This window comes from Oncorhynchus mykiss, chromosome 8 (assembly GCF_013265735.2).
Source record: "Oncorhynchus mykiss isolate Arlee chromosome 8, USDA_OmykA_1.1, whole genome shotgun sequence".
Lineage (NCBI taxonomy): Eukaryota > Metazoa > Chordata > Actinopteri > Salmoniformes > Salmonidae > Oncorhynchus > Oncorhynchus mykiss.
Genome location: NC_048572.1, coordinates 86,348,415 through 86,363,823, shown reverse-complemented (window position 1 = coordinate 86,363,823; position 15,409 = coordinate 86,348,415). Strand labels below are relative to the sequence as shown.

Here is a 15,409-nt window from a genome sequence, read left to right as displayed (position 1 = left end):
CCATAGGGCTCTGGTCAAACGTAGTGCACTGTATTAGGGAATATGTTGCCATTTGGGGTCATAGGTAGTGTTCTATATAGGGAATAGGGTGCCATTTGGGGTCATAGGTAGTGCACTATATAGGGAATAGGGTGCCATTTGGGGTCATAGGTAGTGTACTATATAGGGAATAGGGTGCCATTGGGGTCATAGGTAGTGTACTATATAGGGAATAGGGTGCCATTTGGGGTCATAGGTAGTGCACTATATAGGGAATAGGGTGCCATTTGGGGTCATAGGTAGTGTACTATATAGGGAATAGGGTGCCATTTGGGGTCATAGGTAGTGCACTATATAGGGAATAGGGTGCCATTTGGGGTCATAGGTAGTGCACTATACAGGGAATAGGGTGCCATTTGGGGTAAAGAAAAAAATAGAGCACTATATAGGGAATACGATCCAATTTGGGACACAGTAGTTGACAACGTCCCAGTTCCTCAGGTGATTTACGCGGATCCTTTACTACAGAAGCCCATACTGTATATAGAGCTGTCTACGTGTCCCTAAACCAACAGTGAGTTGCTACTGAAAGGTTCAAGGTGAGGCAACACATAGTTCAGGTATGTACCGTAACATCTAAGGACAGTCCACTAAAAGCCTTTTAAAGGAAGCCCTTCGATGCTAACAGTTTGTTCCTGGCGGTGAGTGACATCACACTGAGTTTGTGTATTGGTTTGGGTGAGCTTGGGTGGTATCACATGTCCCCTCTAGGGCAAACGCTGACGTGGACGTCCACAAAAAAGCTAGCCATTAGCTAAGATCTTGTCAGTTTGCTAAAACCTCACAAGATGTAGAGAACGTGCCACCCATACCGAGAGAAGAGTCAACCTAGGACATGACCTAACAGAATCTACATCACATAAGAAGCATGCGTCCCAAACGGCACCCTATTCCCTATATATATAGTGCACTACTTTAGACCAGAGCCCTATGGGACCCTATTCCCTATATAGTGCACTACTTTAGACCAGAGCCCTATGGGACCCTATTCCCTATATAGTGCACTACTTTAGACCAGAGCCCAATGGGACCCTATTCCCTATATAGTGCACTACATTTGACCGGAGCCCTGGCTAAAAGTAGTGGACTAAATATGGAATAGGATGCCATTTGGGAAGCACAGTGTCTCTGAACCTCTTATCTTATAAGACCCAGTCTAAATTGCGAAAGTATCATTATTTAGCTAATAAGGGGGGGCACATGTGAAAATAATGGGCCGGGTGTGTTAGAAATTCCCGGGCCGATATCTGGTCCCAGTCCGCCCTTTATGTCACCCCAAAAAAGACGATATAAAATAGATCATTTTCTATGTAAAATTTGAACAATTGTGTAATTTAATACTAAAACAATTGCTCAGAGAAAAAAATCTCAAAAAGATGGGGGTGGAAATGATTGTAATTCCTGTTTTCAATATTCCAGTACCCTCCACTTGCGAGGATAACAACACTGACTCTTTTTCTAAAATGTTTTATGAGATTGGAGAACACATTGGGAGGGATTTTAGACCGTTCCCCCATACAGAATCTTTCCAGATCCTTGATATCCTTCATCTGTTCTTATTGACTGGCCCTCTTCAATTCAAACCACAGGTTTTTAATGGGGTTCAAGTCCAGAGACTGAGATGGCCATTGTAAAATGTTGATTTTGTGGTCAACCATTTCTTTGTTGATTTTGGGGTTATTGTCTTTATTGTCTTGCTGGATGATCCTCTTGTGGCCAAGTGTCTAATGGCAGAGGCAACCAGGTTTTGGGTTAAAATGTCCTGGTACTTCGTAAAGTTCATGATGCCGTTGACCTTTAAAAAATAAAAATAAAAACGTATTAAACAAGGCAAGCCAGTTAAGAACAAACTCTTATTTGTTCTTAACTGGCCGACCCCAGACAACGTTGGGACAATTGTGCGCCGCCCTGTAGGACTCCCAATCACAGCCAGATGTGACACAGCCTGGATTCAAACCAGGAACTGAAGTGACACCTCTTGTACTGAGATACAGCGTCTTAGACCACTGCATCACTTAGGACCTTTGACAAAGGGTTCTAGAACCAGTGGAAGCAACATACCATCAAAGCTTCCCCACCGTATTGTACAGTAAAAGGATGAGGTATTTTCAGCATATGCATTGTTCCCACCACTGGTGTGCGTGACCAAAGACCTCTTATATCTTAATGTCATGTGACCACAGCATCGCTTCCAATCCAAGTGCCAACGCCGTTTAGCAAACGCCAGGCGGTGCTGTGGTCAAATGACGTGAAAATAGAGCTCTATGGTCACGCAAACCAATGGTGAGGTTTGGCCTTTCGGGAGAGAGAAGAAAAAAAAATATATATATATATATATGTAGAAATGGGCTCTGGTCAAAATTAGATCTATCTTTGACAAATTACAGGAGTGGCAAGGACTGGAATGTAATAGTTAAACAGAGACGGAAACCAAGCTAACTGCGTTTCAAATGGTGCCCTCATTTAAACCCGTGTCTCCAAATAGAACGTAGATAAAACAGGCTATTAGGACAAGAATTCATAGCTCACTGGTTTAATGATGATTATCAACAGCATTCTCAGTCAAATTGGATCCATTGGTGCCTCCCGGGTGGCGCAGTGGTCTAGGGCGCTGCATCGCAGTGTGCCACCGGAGACCCTGGGTATCGAGCCCAGGCTTTGTGGCAGCCGGCCGCGACTTTGTTAAGGTCCTAAGTGGTGCAGTGGTCTAAGACACTGCATCTCAGTACAAGAGGTGTCACTACAGTTCCTGGTTCAAATCCAGGCTGTATCACATCTGGCCGAGATTGGGTGTCCTACAGGGTGACGCATCATTGGCCTAGTGTTGTCCAGGTTAGGGAGGGTTTGCCCGGTAGGGATATCCTTGTCTCATCGCACACTAGTGACTCCTGTGCCGGGTGCAGTGCGCGCTAACCAGGTCGCCAGGTGCACAGTGTTTCCTCCGACACATTGGTGCGGCTGGCTTCCGGGTTGACAGTGGAAGAATAGGTCTAATGGTTTGGTCCCAAATCTCACTCAAAGAAAGAATTTGATATGCAATATTCTGACTGAACCTTTAGTGATGATGAAAAAACGAGGTTAATCTCAGAGTGTTTGATCCATTGACAGTAGAACTGTCATAAGTTTGACCGCAGTCTTTATAGGTAGAAAGACATAGAAATAGGTTCACCGGACGTGCTACTTGTCCCAGACCTGCTGTTTTCAACTCTTTAGACAGTAGGAGTGGCAGAGATCCTCTGAATGATCGGCCAACTGACATTTACTCCTGATGTGCTGATCTGTTGCACACTCTACAACCATTGTTGGTTGCTGTTTGGGGTTTTAGGCTGCACTTTGAGATATCAGCTGATTTATACACTGTACATTTGTCATGAATAAAATGCAGAAACAAAGAGCACCACATATTGGTCATTGGTCTCTGTTCCTAAATAAATACATTTGATTCGATTTTTGATTTGATTTGATTTAAATAGAAGGGAATTGAATACACAGTCTGATGGGGCTCTCCGAGTGTTGGATTCATTGACAAAGTAACAGGAAGATGGTCTGATTCAATTCGGGCTCTACCTCCCTCCTTTTCTCTCTGTGGGAAAAGTGTTTTACAGGGCTTAATAATGAAGCCTTTGTTATAAAGCCCTGATGTATCTCTGAGTCACTCTTAAGACACCATACAATGAAACCATTGGAGACTAGGCCAAAAATGCACTGACGCAGGAATAACACACTCTACGGATGGAAGAAGTTTAGAAATGAAATAACTATTCTAGAAATCATTCAATTCTATTGTTCTAGAAATCATTCTGTTCTAGAAGTCATTAAATTCTATTGTTCTAGAAATCATTCTGTTCTAGAAGACATTCAATTCTATTATTCTAGAAATCATTCTGTTCTAGAAGTCATTCAATTCTATTGTTCTAGAAATCATTCTGTTCTAGAAGACATTCTAATTCCCCTTTCAGATTCAAGCAGTGGTGAACCATGTAAACTCTCTACAGCCTTACGGATTTGAACCGTCGTAAAGAACCTCTCTCTGCATCAAAAGGGGAGTTGTCTGGTTAGAAAGACAGTCGTTTGAACAGAAGCCGAGATGAGAATGATTCTTACTGGACAGACATTTCTCGAAGACCATTTCCCCCACACCTGTTCAGAGGGGTTAACAACAACAAAAAAACACATTTTTATCACCAAAAAAAAAGAATATCACTGTCTACAATTTTCATCATATTATAATTTCATCTCCCTAGCAACATCTGGCCTGTGTTGAAAGGATGTGCTGATGTTGCCGTTTCCTGTTCCTGCTTGGTGGCCAGGTGGGGGTCCTGGGGGGGGGCGGTGCTAGTCAACTTGCTGAACACATTAGGAGGCCTTGCACCACTTGTTATAGCCACACGTCTCTATTTCTCCCTCTTCCTTTCTCTCTTTCTCTCTCTTGCTCTCGCTCTCTTTCTCTCTCTCTCTCTGCCTCTCTGTCTCTCTACTTCTCTCTCTGTCTCTTTCTCTCTCTCTCTGTCTCTCTCTCTCTCTTTCTCCCTCTTTTCTGTCTCTTTTTCTCTCAACCCCCCCCGCAAAACCAGATCAACCCACAAACAGACTCCTACAGTACTCACCATACTTTAACCCACAAACAGAGTCCTACAGTACTCACTGTACTGTAACCCACAAACAGACTCCTACAGTAGCCACTGTACTTTAACCCACAAACAGAGTCCTACAGTACTCACTGTACTGTAACCCACAAACAGACTCCTACAGTAGCCACTGTACTTTAACCCACAAACAGACTCCTACAGTACTCACTGTACTGTAACCCACAAACAGACTCCTACAGTACTCACTGTACTGTAACCCACAAACAGACTCCTACAGTACTCACTGTACTGTAACCCACAAACAGACTCCTACAGTACTCACTGTACTGTAACCCACAAACAGAGTCCTACAGTAGCCACTGTACTTTAACCCACAGAACAAATAAAAGTCAATTTACGAGGTAACTTCACAACAAGTTAAAATTCTCTCCCTTTGAGAAAATATCCCGTAAAACCCCAAAGTAGTCTCTCCGGCTTGTCTGTATTGTCCCAAGTACTGAGCTAATGGGGCGGCAGTTGGGCCAGTAACCAACCGAAAGGTCGCTGGTTCGAATCCCCGAGCCGGGCAAAGCTAAAAAAAAATCTGTTGTTTTGCCCTTGAGCAAGGCAGTTGACCCCCAAACACTCCCCTTCACCCCCCCCCCCTTCACCCCCCCCTTCACCCCCCCCCTTCACCCCCCCCCCCCTCCCCTTCACCCCCCCCCCCCCTCCCCTTCACCCCCCCCCCTCCCCTTCACCCCTCAGAGGGGTTAAATGCGGAACACACATTTCGGTTGAATGCGTTCAGTTGTGCAACTGAAGAAAAGAAAAGAATGATGCTGGACCAAAGGCCTCTCTGTGAGCTGCTGCAGTCCTGCATACCTCCAGGCCTTATTTATTCCAGATGTGTTGAGTTGGCCTGGAATCGCCTCCCCTCCGTTCTTCCTCCTTTCCTTCCAAACCACCTCCACACAGAAGCGCTCCAAAAAAAAAAAAAAGAAACAGGCAATATCCCAAAACCATTAAAGCCTCAGTAAAAAACCGTGCAGGGCCTTTGAAAAGCAGCACATCTTTCAGAGGAGGTGGTAGAAACCTAAGTGTGACTAGTTTGAGACATCTTGAATAGAGCCATCGCTACCTATCATTCCACCCCCTTATACAGAATTCTAAACCACATTCTATATAATTGATAAAGGACAGATACCCCACTACAGAAGTTTTTTTTTTAAAAGAAGGGATTTGTCAACAGTGTTACAAGTCCCAGTCCCCATAGCAGTTATAGGATATCCACTAGAACATCGCGTCATAGACATGCTGTCTTGTCTAAACTAACAGTTCTCACACCTCTGAACGCCAGTCCTCTACCTGCCTGTCTCCCGTCAGGCCGTCTTGATATACCGTCTGTCTGAGTCCCAAATAGCACCCAATTCCCGATATAATAACGCTACTTTTGACCACAGCTCTAGGGAATAGGCTGCCATTTGGAATACACATCTGGTCTCTGAGACGTTTGACACAAGCTGTTTACCACAGCAGCAACACAGCTCTCAAACTAACCCGAACAGAAGGGAAAAACCATTGACTCTTGTCTTCGGTTGTTTCTTTGGGACACTTTCAGTGTTGGATTGCTCAGGGTTAAAATACAATTTGGATGAAGCCATAAAGGTAATGTCTCCTCTTTACGGTATTAAAACAAAACGGAATTAAAGCACATTCTGGAAGCATCTATATTACATACTCTTTTCCATGATGCTTTCCTACAAAAGAGGGGTGCGCTCTACCTTTTGTGATTAACTTCTAAATTCCTACATTTTGGCCTTTAGGCTCTGTGGCTTTTTGGGCTCTTTGGGTTGGTGTATCTAACGTGTTGGGGTGTAGGCTATACGTCTCTGTGCTGTTTCTTGTCACCACCATCTATCCAGAGTTGGCAGCATAAGTGACAATTACAGTGTCCTGGAAAGCCTGTAAATGTTTGCTAGTCACATCATGTAATTCTGGTCTGTTTAAACATCACACAGAGGAGGAGGAGGAGGAGGAGGAGAGATGGGCGATGAAGGACAAGCCATGCCTGTGTGGTAGTGAGATATTCCATTATGGATGGGTATCTAGTTCAACAGGCTATCTGGAATATTGTCAAATGGGATTGTGAGGGGTGGGTGGAGGTTTAGGGGGAGGGGTGGGTGGGTCGAGTTTTAGGGGGAGGGGCAGGTGGGCGGAGGTTGAGGGGTGGGTGGGTCATGGTTTAGGGAGAGGGGTGGAGGTTTAGGGGGAGGGGCAGGTGGAGGTTTAGGGGGAGGGGCGGGTAGGTGGAGGTCAACAGGGAGGGGTGGAGGTTAAGGGGGAGGGAAGAGTGGAGGTTTAGGGGGAGAGGTGGATGGGTGGAGGTTTAGGGGGAGCGACGGGTGAGGATTAGTGTGAGGGGCGGGGAGAGGTTCAGGGGGAGGCGTGGGCAGGTGGAGTTTTAGGGGGAGGGATGGGTGGAGGTTTAGGGGGAGGGGTGGCTGGGTGGAGGTTTAGGGGGAGGGGTGGGTGGAGGTTTAGGGGGAGGGGCAGGTGGAGGTTTAGGGGGAGGGGCGGGTGGGTGGAGGTTGAGGGGGAGGGGTGGGTGGGTTATGGTTTAGGGAGAGGGGTGGAGTTTTAGGGGGAGGGGCAGGTGGACGTTTAGGGGGAAGGGCGGGTAGGTGGAGGTCAACAGGGAGGGGTGGAGGTTAAGGGGGAGGGAAGAGTGAAGGTTTAGGGGGAGAGGTGGATGGGCGGCGGTTTAGGGGGAGCGACGGGTGAGGATTAGTGTGAGAGGCGGGGAGAGGTTCAGGGGGAGGCGTGGGCAGGTGGAGTTTTAGGGGGAGGGATGGGAGGAGGTTTAGGCGGAGGGGTGGCTGGGTGGAGGTTTAGAGGGAGGGGTGGGTGGAGGATTAGAGGGAGGGGTGGGTGGACAGGACACTCCAAACACTGAAACTCTCCAGACATAAAGAAAAGCAGTCTGGGTCGTGGAAGTTGGGGGGCACCAATTCATAGATCAGCTGACATCACAGACTGACGTCTCACCCAAGATGGCTCGCTTTGTAAAGGGGCTTTTCTGGACCACTGCTGAGACGTAGGGCTTTACTAGGGCTTTACTAGGGCTTTTACAGTCGCACAAATCATCACCCAGGTGGGTGCTACATTTCAGTAGTGGGCGATCCAGTCTACCTACGGAGGAGGAGGAGGAGGAGCTATAAACATCGATGACGATGAGGTGCCCGATGAAGAGATATGTGACTTGTCTGTCAGATGTTTCAACCTCCTTCCTCATAAGATACTAACCTTCAGAACTGCCTATAATCTAAAGCTGTGATCCACCATCATCCAGGAACTGTGGGAAGTGAAGACTATATAGTGGTCAGCAGTAGGAAACACAGTTTCTCCATTCTGCCCTGGTTACCAATAAGCCCAATAAGTCTCCACTCTGCCCTGGTTACCACTAAGCCCAATAAGTCTCCACTCTACCCTGGTTACCACTAAGCCCAATAACTCTCCACTCTGCCCTGGTTACCACTAAGCCCAATACCTCTCCACTCTGCCCTGGTTACCACTAAGCCCAATGAGTCTCCACTCTACCCTGGTAACCACTAAGCCCAATAACTCTCCACTCTTCCCTAGTTACCACTAAGCCCAATAACTATCCATTCTACCCTGGTTACCACTAAGCCCAATAACTCTCCACTCTACCCTGGTTACCACTAAGCCCAATAACTATCCACTCTACCCTGGTTACCACTAAGCCCAATAACTATCCACTCTACCCTGGTTACCACTAAGCCCAATAACTATCCACTCTTCCCTGGTTACCACTAAGCCCAATAACTATCTACTATACCCTGGTTACCACTAAGCCCAATAACTATCCACTCTACCCTGGTTACCACTAAGCCCAATAACTATCCACTCTACCCTGGTTACCACTAAGCCCAATAACTATCCACTCTTCCCTGGTTACCACTAAGCCCAATAACTCTCCACTCTACCCTGGTTACCACTAAGCACAATAACTCTCCACTCTACCCTGGTTACCACTAAGCCCAATAACTATCTACTCTACCCTGGTTACCACTAAGCCCAATAACTCTCCACTCTACCCTGGTTACCACTAAGCCCAATAACTATCCACTCTTCCCTGGTTACCACTAAGCCCAATAACTATCCACTCTACCCTGGTTACCACTAAGCCCAATAACTCTCCACTCTACCCTGGTTACCACTAAGCACAATAACTCTCCACTCTACCCTGGTTACCACTAAGCCCAATAACTATCTACTCTACCCTGGTTACCACTAAGCCCAATAACTCTCCACTCTACCCTGGTTACCACTAAGCCCAATAACTATCCACTCTTCCCTGGTTACCACTAAGCCCAATAACTATCCACTCTACCCTGGTTACCACTAAGCCCAATAACTCTCCACTCTACCCTGGTTACCACTAAGCCCAATAACTATCCACTCTACCCTGGTTACCACTAAGCCCAATAACTATCCACTCTACCCTGGTTACCACTAAGCCCAATAACTCTCCACTCTACCCTGGTTACCACTAAGCCCAATAACTCTCCACTCTACCCTGGTAACCACTAAGCCCAATAACTATCCACTCTACCCTGGTTACCACTAAGCCCAATAACTCTCCACTCTACCCTGGTTACCACTAAGCCCAATAACTATCCACTCTACCCTGGTTACCACTAAGCCCAATAACTATCCACTCTACCCTGGTTACCACTAAGCCCAATAACTATCCACTCTACCCTGGTTACCACTAAGCCCAATAAGGGGCGTTGATGGAGAGTTCTCTCCTCTGCCAGATCGCTACATTTGTTTTGTTAAATAGTTTTTTGTTGTTGTTTATTTTGTTTTTAAAGAGACTTTGAGATTCTACTTGTAACGAAAATCACAATATAAAATAATGATATTATTATTAAAATACTTTGCACTCTCTCATCTAAATCATTTATCCATGGTTCTGCAGTTGATATTGACTTGCTACCTTAGCTCACAACATCAAAGTAAAGAAAACAGAATCAACACATATATAACATCAGAAACACACCCAATATGAATGTCATAATATCCACAATCAAGAGAAATAAGCAATCATCTTGATCCAGATATAGGCTAATTTAAAGGGGGTGAAGAGGGGGGGGGGGGCTCTTTCCATCTACGCCCCTTGTTGGGCTTAGTGGTAACCAGGGAAGAGTGGAGTTATTGGGCTTAGTGGTTACCAGGGTAGAGTGGAGAAACTGTGTTTCCTACTGCTGGTCACTATATGGTCTTCCCTCCCACATTATAGAGAGAGCATCGCCTCACGGGCTACAGTACTACCTATACCCAGCAGCATAGTATATTATGGAACAACAGTGCCTCATACCGTTTGTGTTGAGAGTCTATGAATCATTTAAAAATATTCTGAAACCAAATAGGAAAATACCTCCAAAGAATAGGCAAAAGGGCTGAACTGCTAAAGAATGCTAAACGCACATCGGGGATGTCACGGTGGCATAGCTTATTATTGACATATGTCAATAGTTTGGAGGAGAGCAGTTAAAATGTATAAACATCTTATTAGCCATAACGGTCAGATCATTATTGTGTAACATCAATTGATTTCACGTTTCAAAACGAGCATATAGTTCCACTTAATAATGAATGTGTGGAAGGTTATCCTACCTTAGTCTCAGTTTTAATAAACCACCGGGCACCTATGGCTGCTGTACAGTCAGCCAAACTCTCTAAACTCACGCGTAAAAAGTCGTTGCCTTCCCTATTACGCGGTTCCATTGAAGATAGCTGGGATAGCCATATCAATACTCTGACGTTACCTATCACAACAACCCAAAACGCGCAGCTCTCCAGTGGCTACACGATTTTATAGCCAAGGTGTGAGAATGCTACCTCAACCATATATGGAATCCTTCTCCCGATAGCCGTGTCCACACACACCTAGCGGACCACGGGGGCAAACAAAGCCCATTTGTCTGGCTAAACCCTTTAAAACATTCGCCGGAGAGCGTCCTGGGCGCACTTTTAGTTGCGTAGTGTACTACCACAACAGCATGACACGTACAGAACCGCGGGCGAAACGTTATTTTTTGGGGGGAATCACGCTGCGATCTGGAGACGAGACGACAGCACCTGTGTGAATGCTGCTGGGGTTTACCGCGGACGGGATGCAAAAGGCTTGGAAGTAGCCTACCTGGTGGATTTCAAATCGCTATTTAGGTTAAGGATAACGGAAATGGGTGGCATTGGCATTATTTGGAACATTCTTATATTCGATCATGGATACGCACGTGGTGACACATAAGTCATGCATTTTAGACAATGTCATGATATTAGTTAGCTCAATTTTTCTTTCAGTTGGCTGTCAACCTCAGAAGCACAGCGCAGTGATTGTGGAAGTGGCCCTATAGATGCGCTCTCATCACTTGATAAGTCAAACCTTGGGGGGTGGCAAGGATGCCCCCGTCTGTCCCCAAGAAACACCAGGGAGAGTTTGCCATGTGAACGGTTCAGAAACGCGTTCTCCAACGATAGTTCCTTACCTGCTTTGACATTGACGGCTTGCAGAAGGAAAGTGATAGTGACGATGGTGATTAGAGTGGGGTCCCACAGCCACCTTTTCGTTTTCCACCTTGTGGACCATCTTTTCATCTCCATTGTCACTCACTCAGCTACTCAAAGCTCCTAAAGAAAAAAAAACGGGCGACTATTCAGTACAAAATGTAGGTCCTTTTCCTTCCACAAATACAGAAAAAGGACGGAGTTGTTGTTGGTAATTTCAGTTACTACAACAAAGCCATAAGTGCAAAACAGTACTGTTTTTTCTTTAGAGCCAAACTGGGCCCTCCTGCTCCTCTCTCCCTCAGCCCCAGCCCTTAGACTGAAGGTGTTTGGGCTTTTAGGAAAAAAACGGAGACCATTCGATTCCCCGAGAGCCGGGCGTGGGAGGGGGGGTACGGCAGCAGGAAACTGACAGTTGGAAAATGTTCCATTTAGCGAATCACGGGCTGGAAAGTTGTCTTCAATCCCGCCCATAAACTGTCAAGTCAAGACTGGCCAGAGGTCCTTGGTTACAGCAGGCGTCAGGAGTCGCATCATTTATTCTTCAGATATCATATTGTCATATGGAGAGAGAGAGACGGGGAGACACTGATGCGTAACAACGCCATAATAACGCAATGGGCTATCTAGAGTCAGATAACATATCATTTCTACCTTCCCCTGGTGCTATTGGGCTTTCTTTATAATCTAATTAAATCAAATACATTTTTATGGCAGTAATCTAAGTAAATAGCCTAATTAGAAAAATACATTATTTAACCAAAACTATAGAATATTCTAAATGATGACTTTAATCATAATAGTTTTAATAGTCATCACCTGATTGTAGACAAAGGATGAAGCTCTACTTAAAATGTATAGCTGGAGCGTTTTTGGCTGCTAATGAATTTTAAACCTGAGGGGTGGAGAATCATCAGTTATTCCAGAAATATATTGAATCCATGAGAAATTAGAAAACAAATGAAAAGGCTAAATACCCAACAAGATGCCCAAACTGGGATACGGAAAGCTTTATTAGTCCAAATGAAAATGTTTTCCAGATTGTAAAAGATTTCTATCAAAGACACCTTCTTTTCAAATAAATACACTTTGGGAAGCAAGCTGAGTAGAAGGCTGAAAATAGTTATTTCAAAAAACAGCATTGGAACAGAGAGTGGAGACAGGTGGTAGTTATAGAACACTGGAACAGAGAGTGGAGACAGGTGGTAGTTATAGAACACTGGAACAGAGAGTGGAGACAGGTGGTAGTTATAGAACACTGGAACAGAGAGAGGAGACAGCTGGTAGTTATAGAACACTGGAACAGAGAGTGGAGACAGGTGGTAGTTATAGAACACTGGAACAGAGAGTGGAGACAGGTGGTAGTTATAGAACACTGGAACAGAGAGTGGAGACAGCTGGTAGTTATAGAACACTGGAACAGAGAGTGGAGACAGGTGGTAGTTATAGAACACTGGAACAGAGAGTGGAGACAGCTGGTAGTTATAGAACACTGGAACAGAGAGTGGAGACAGGTGGTAGTTATAGAACACTGGAACAGAGAGTGGAGACAGGTGGTAGTTATAGAACACTGGAACAGAGAGTGGAGACAGCTGGTAGTTATAGAACACTGGAACAGAGAGTGGAGACAGGTGGTAGTTATAGAACACTGGAACAGAGAGTGGAGACAGCTGGTAGTTATAGAACACTGGAACAGAGAGTGGAGACAGGTGGTAGTTATAGAACACTGGAACAGAGCTCCCACTCTCCCTCTCTGTCGCTCGAGGGCGCCAGGCTGACTTTCATTAAGCACAGCTGTCACCATCATTACGCGCATCAGCGCTCATTGGACTCACCAGGACTCCTGCACGTTTTGCTTGTCTTCCCTGTACATCCCTGTTTCCTCTGTTTCCTCCACGTGTCAGCATTATTGTCGTTTCCGTTTCCCCTGTCCAGACGCTGTCCCTATTCTGATCCTGTCCGTGGATATCGCATGTTCACTCCCTGTACCTGCTTCTCGTCTCCAGCCTCGATCCTTACAGGAACACAGGGTGTAAACACAGGTGTTAGCTATAGAACACTGTGTGTGTTCCAAATGACACCCTATTCCCTACAGTGATTTGTCCATAGGGATCTGGCCAATAGTAGTGCACTATGTAGGGAATAAGTTTACTTTTTGTACGCAGCCCTTGCTCTTGAGTTGGTTTTCCACGGTGTGACATTGAAAGACATATTAACGGTAATAGTGTAATGGTAATAGCTGTTACACATCATCCAAAACAACACTAAAGTCAGGATAGATGAGGAGTTAGTTTGAAATTAGACGTGTTTATTCTGAATTCAGGATAGCTGAGGAGTTAGTCGGAAATTAGACGTGTTTATTCTGAATTCAGGATAGATGAGGATTTAGTTTGAAATTAGACGTGTTTATTCTGAATTCAGGATAGCTGAGGAGTTAGTCGGAAATTAGACGTGTATATTCTGAATTCAGGATAGATGAGGATTTAGTTTGAAATTAGACGTGTTTATTCTGAATTTAGGATAGATGAGGATTTAGTTAGAAATTAGATGTGTTTATTCTGAATTCAGGATAGCTGAGGAGTTAGTTTGAAATTAGACGTGTTTATTCTGAATTCAGGATAGCTGAGGAGTTAGTTTGAAATTAGACGTGTTTACTCTGAATTCAGGATAGCTGAGGAGTTAGTTTGAAATTAGACGTGTTTACTCTGAATTCAGGATAGCTGAGGAGTTAGTTTGAAATTAGACATGTTTATTCTGAATTCAGGATAGATGAGGAGTTAGTTTGAAATTAGACGCGTTTATTCTGAATTCAGGATAGTTGAGGAGTTAGTTTGAAATTAGACATGTTTATTCTGAATTCAGGATAGATGAGGAGTTAGTTTGAAATTAGACGCGTTTATTCTGAATTCAGGATAGATGAGGAGTTAGTTTGAAATTAGACGCGTTTATTCTGAATTCAGGATAGCTGAGGAGTTAGTCGGAAATTAGACGTGTTTATTCTGAATTCAGGATAGTTGAGGAGTTAGTTTGAAATTAGACGTGTTTACTCTGAATTCAGGATAGCTGAGGAGTTAGTTTGAAATTAGACGTGTTTACTCTGAATTCAGGATAGCTGAGGAGTTAGTTTGAAATTAGACGTGTTTACTCTGAATTCAGGATAGCTGAGGAGTTAGTTTGAAATTAGACGTGTTTACTCTGAATTCAGGATAGCTGAGGAGTTAGTCAGAAATAGGATACATGAGTATGGGATGTAGTCATTTAAAAACGGCGGTTTGTCTGTCCTCATTTGTTAAATATTTCCCTCCTGTCCGTAATGATCGCGAGGATCCCCATAGATATGTTCTGTCATGTAAGACACTGTCAATGCATTATGTATTCATTGTGAGTGTATTTTACCAGACCCTATTAGTATCACTGTCAACGCAATGGGCTTGTTTGCCTGAATGGGGAGTTTAGGGGTTAGTAAGTGCCTTGCTCAAGGGCACATTGACAGGAGATGACAACATGGGATATAAAAAAAAAGAAAATATATATTTCTAGACGATTTAAGGTCTGCCTCTAGCCTATCTCCCGCTCATTACAACAGTGTGCCCGATTTGATTCAAACTCTGGTCTGCTGCGCACTTAATTGCCCCATGAGCTAAAAGCTAAAGACTAGGCATTAGCTCCGGGAGCTTACACAAGTCTTCAAGTCTCAGACAAGATCACTTCTCATCACGTGAGCGTTGTTCACCAAACTACCTTACATTGGCAAAGGGCTTGCCCTACATATGTAATTGCATCCAAAATGACACCCTATTCCCTATGTAGTGCACTACTTTTCCATAGTACTTTTGGGGGGTTGATCTGTAGTGTGACGTGGCAGCCAACGCCAATGTTGCCCAGAATGACCTCAGACGGCTAGCTCAGCGATACTGCACAAGATGTTCCTACAACAAGCCCCTATTCCCACTCCTCCTCCTCCTCCTCCTCCTCCTCCTCCTCCTTTTTCTCCCTCTCCTCCTCCTCCTCCTCCTCCTCCTTTTTCTCTCTCTCCTCCTGCCCTCCACCCTCCTCCTTCTCCTCCTCCTCCCTCTCCTCCTGCCCTCCACCCTCATCCTCCTCCTCCTCCCTCGCCTCCCTCCTCCTCCTCCTCCTCCTCCTCTTCCTCCTCCTCCTTTTTCTCCCTCTCCTCCTCCCCCTCCTCCTCCTCCCCCCTCCTCCTCCTG

The 15,409-nt window shown here is 45.0% G+C and overlaps 1 protein-coding gene across 1 annotated transcript in view; it reads right to left on the bottom strand.

Annotated features, from left to right (window-relative positions):
* The window catches only part of LOC110530844 (collagen alpha-1(XI) chain), a 203,533-nt gene extending 191,983 nt beyond the window's left edge, over positions 1-11,550 (bottom strand). The window contains exon 1 of the mRNA XM_036986621.1: positions 11,183-11,550. Within this exon, the coding sequence (XP_036842516.1) occupies positions 11,183-11,297 (115 nt within the window). The 5' untranslated portion in view covers positions 11,298-11,550. The remainder of the gene's footprint in view (positions 1-11,182) is intronic.
* Positions 11,551-15,409: the final 3,859 nt, after the last annotated feature.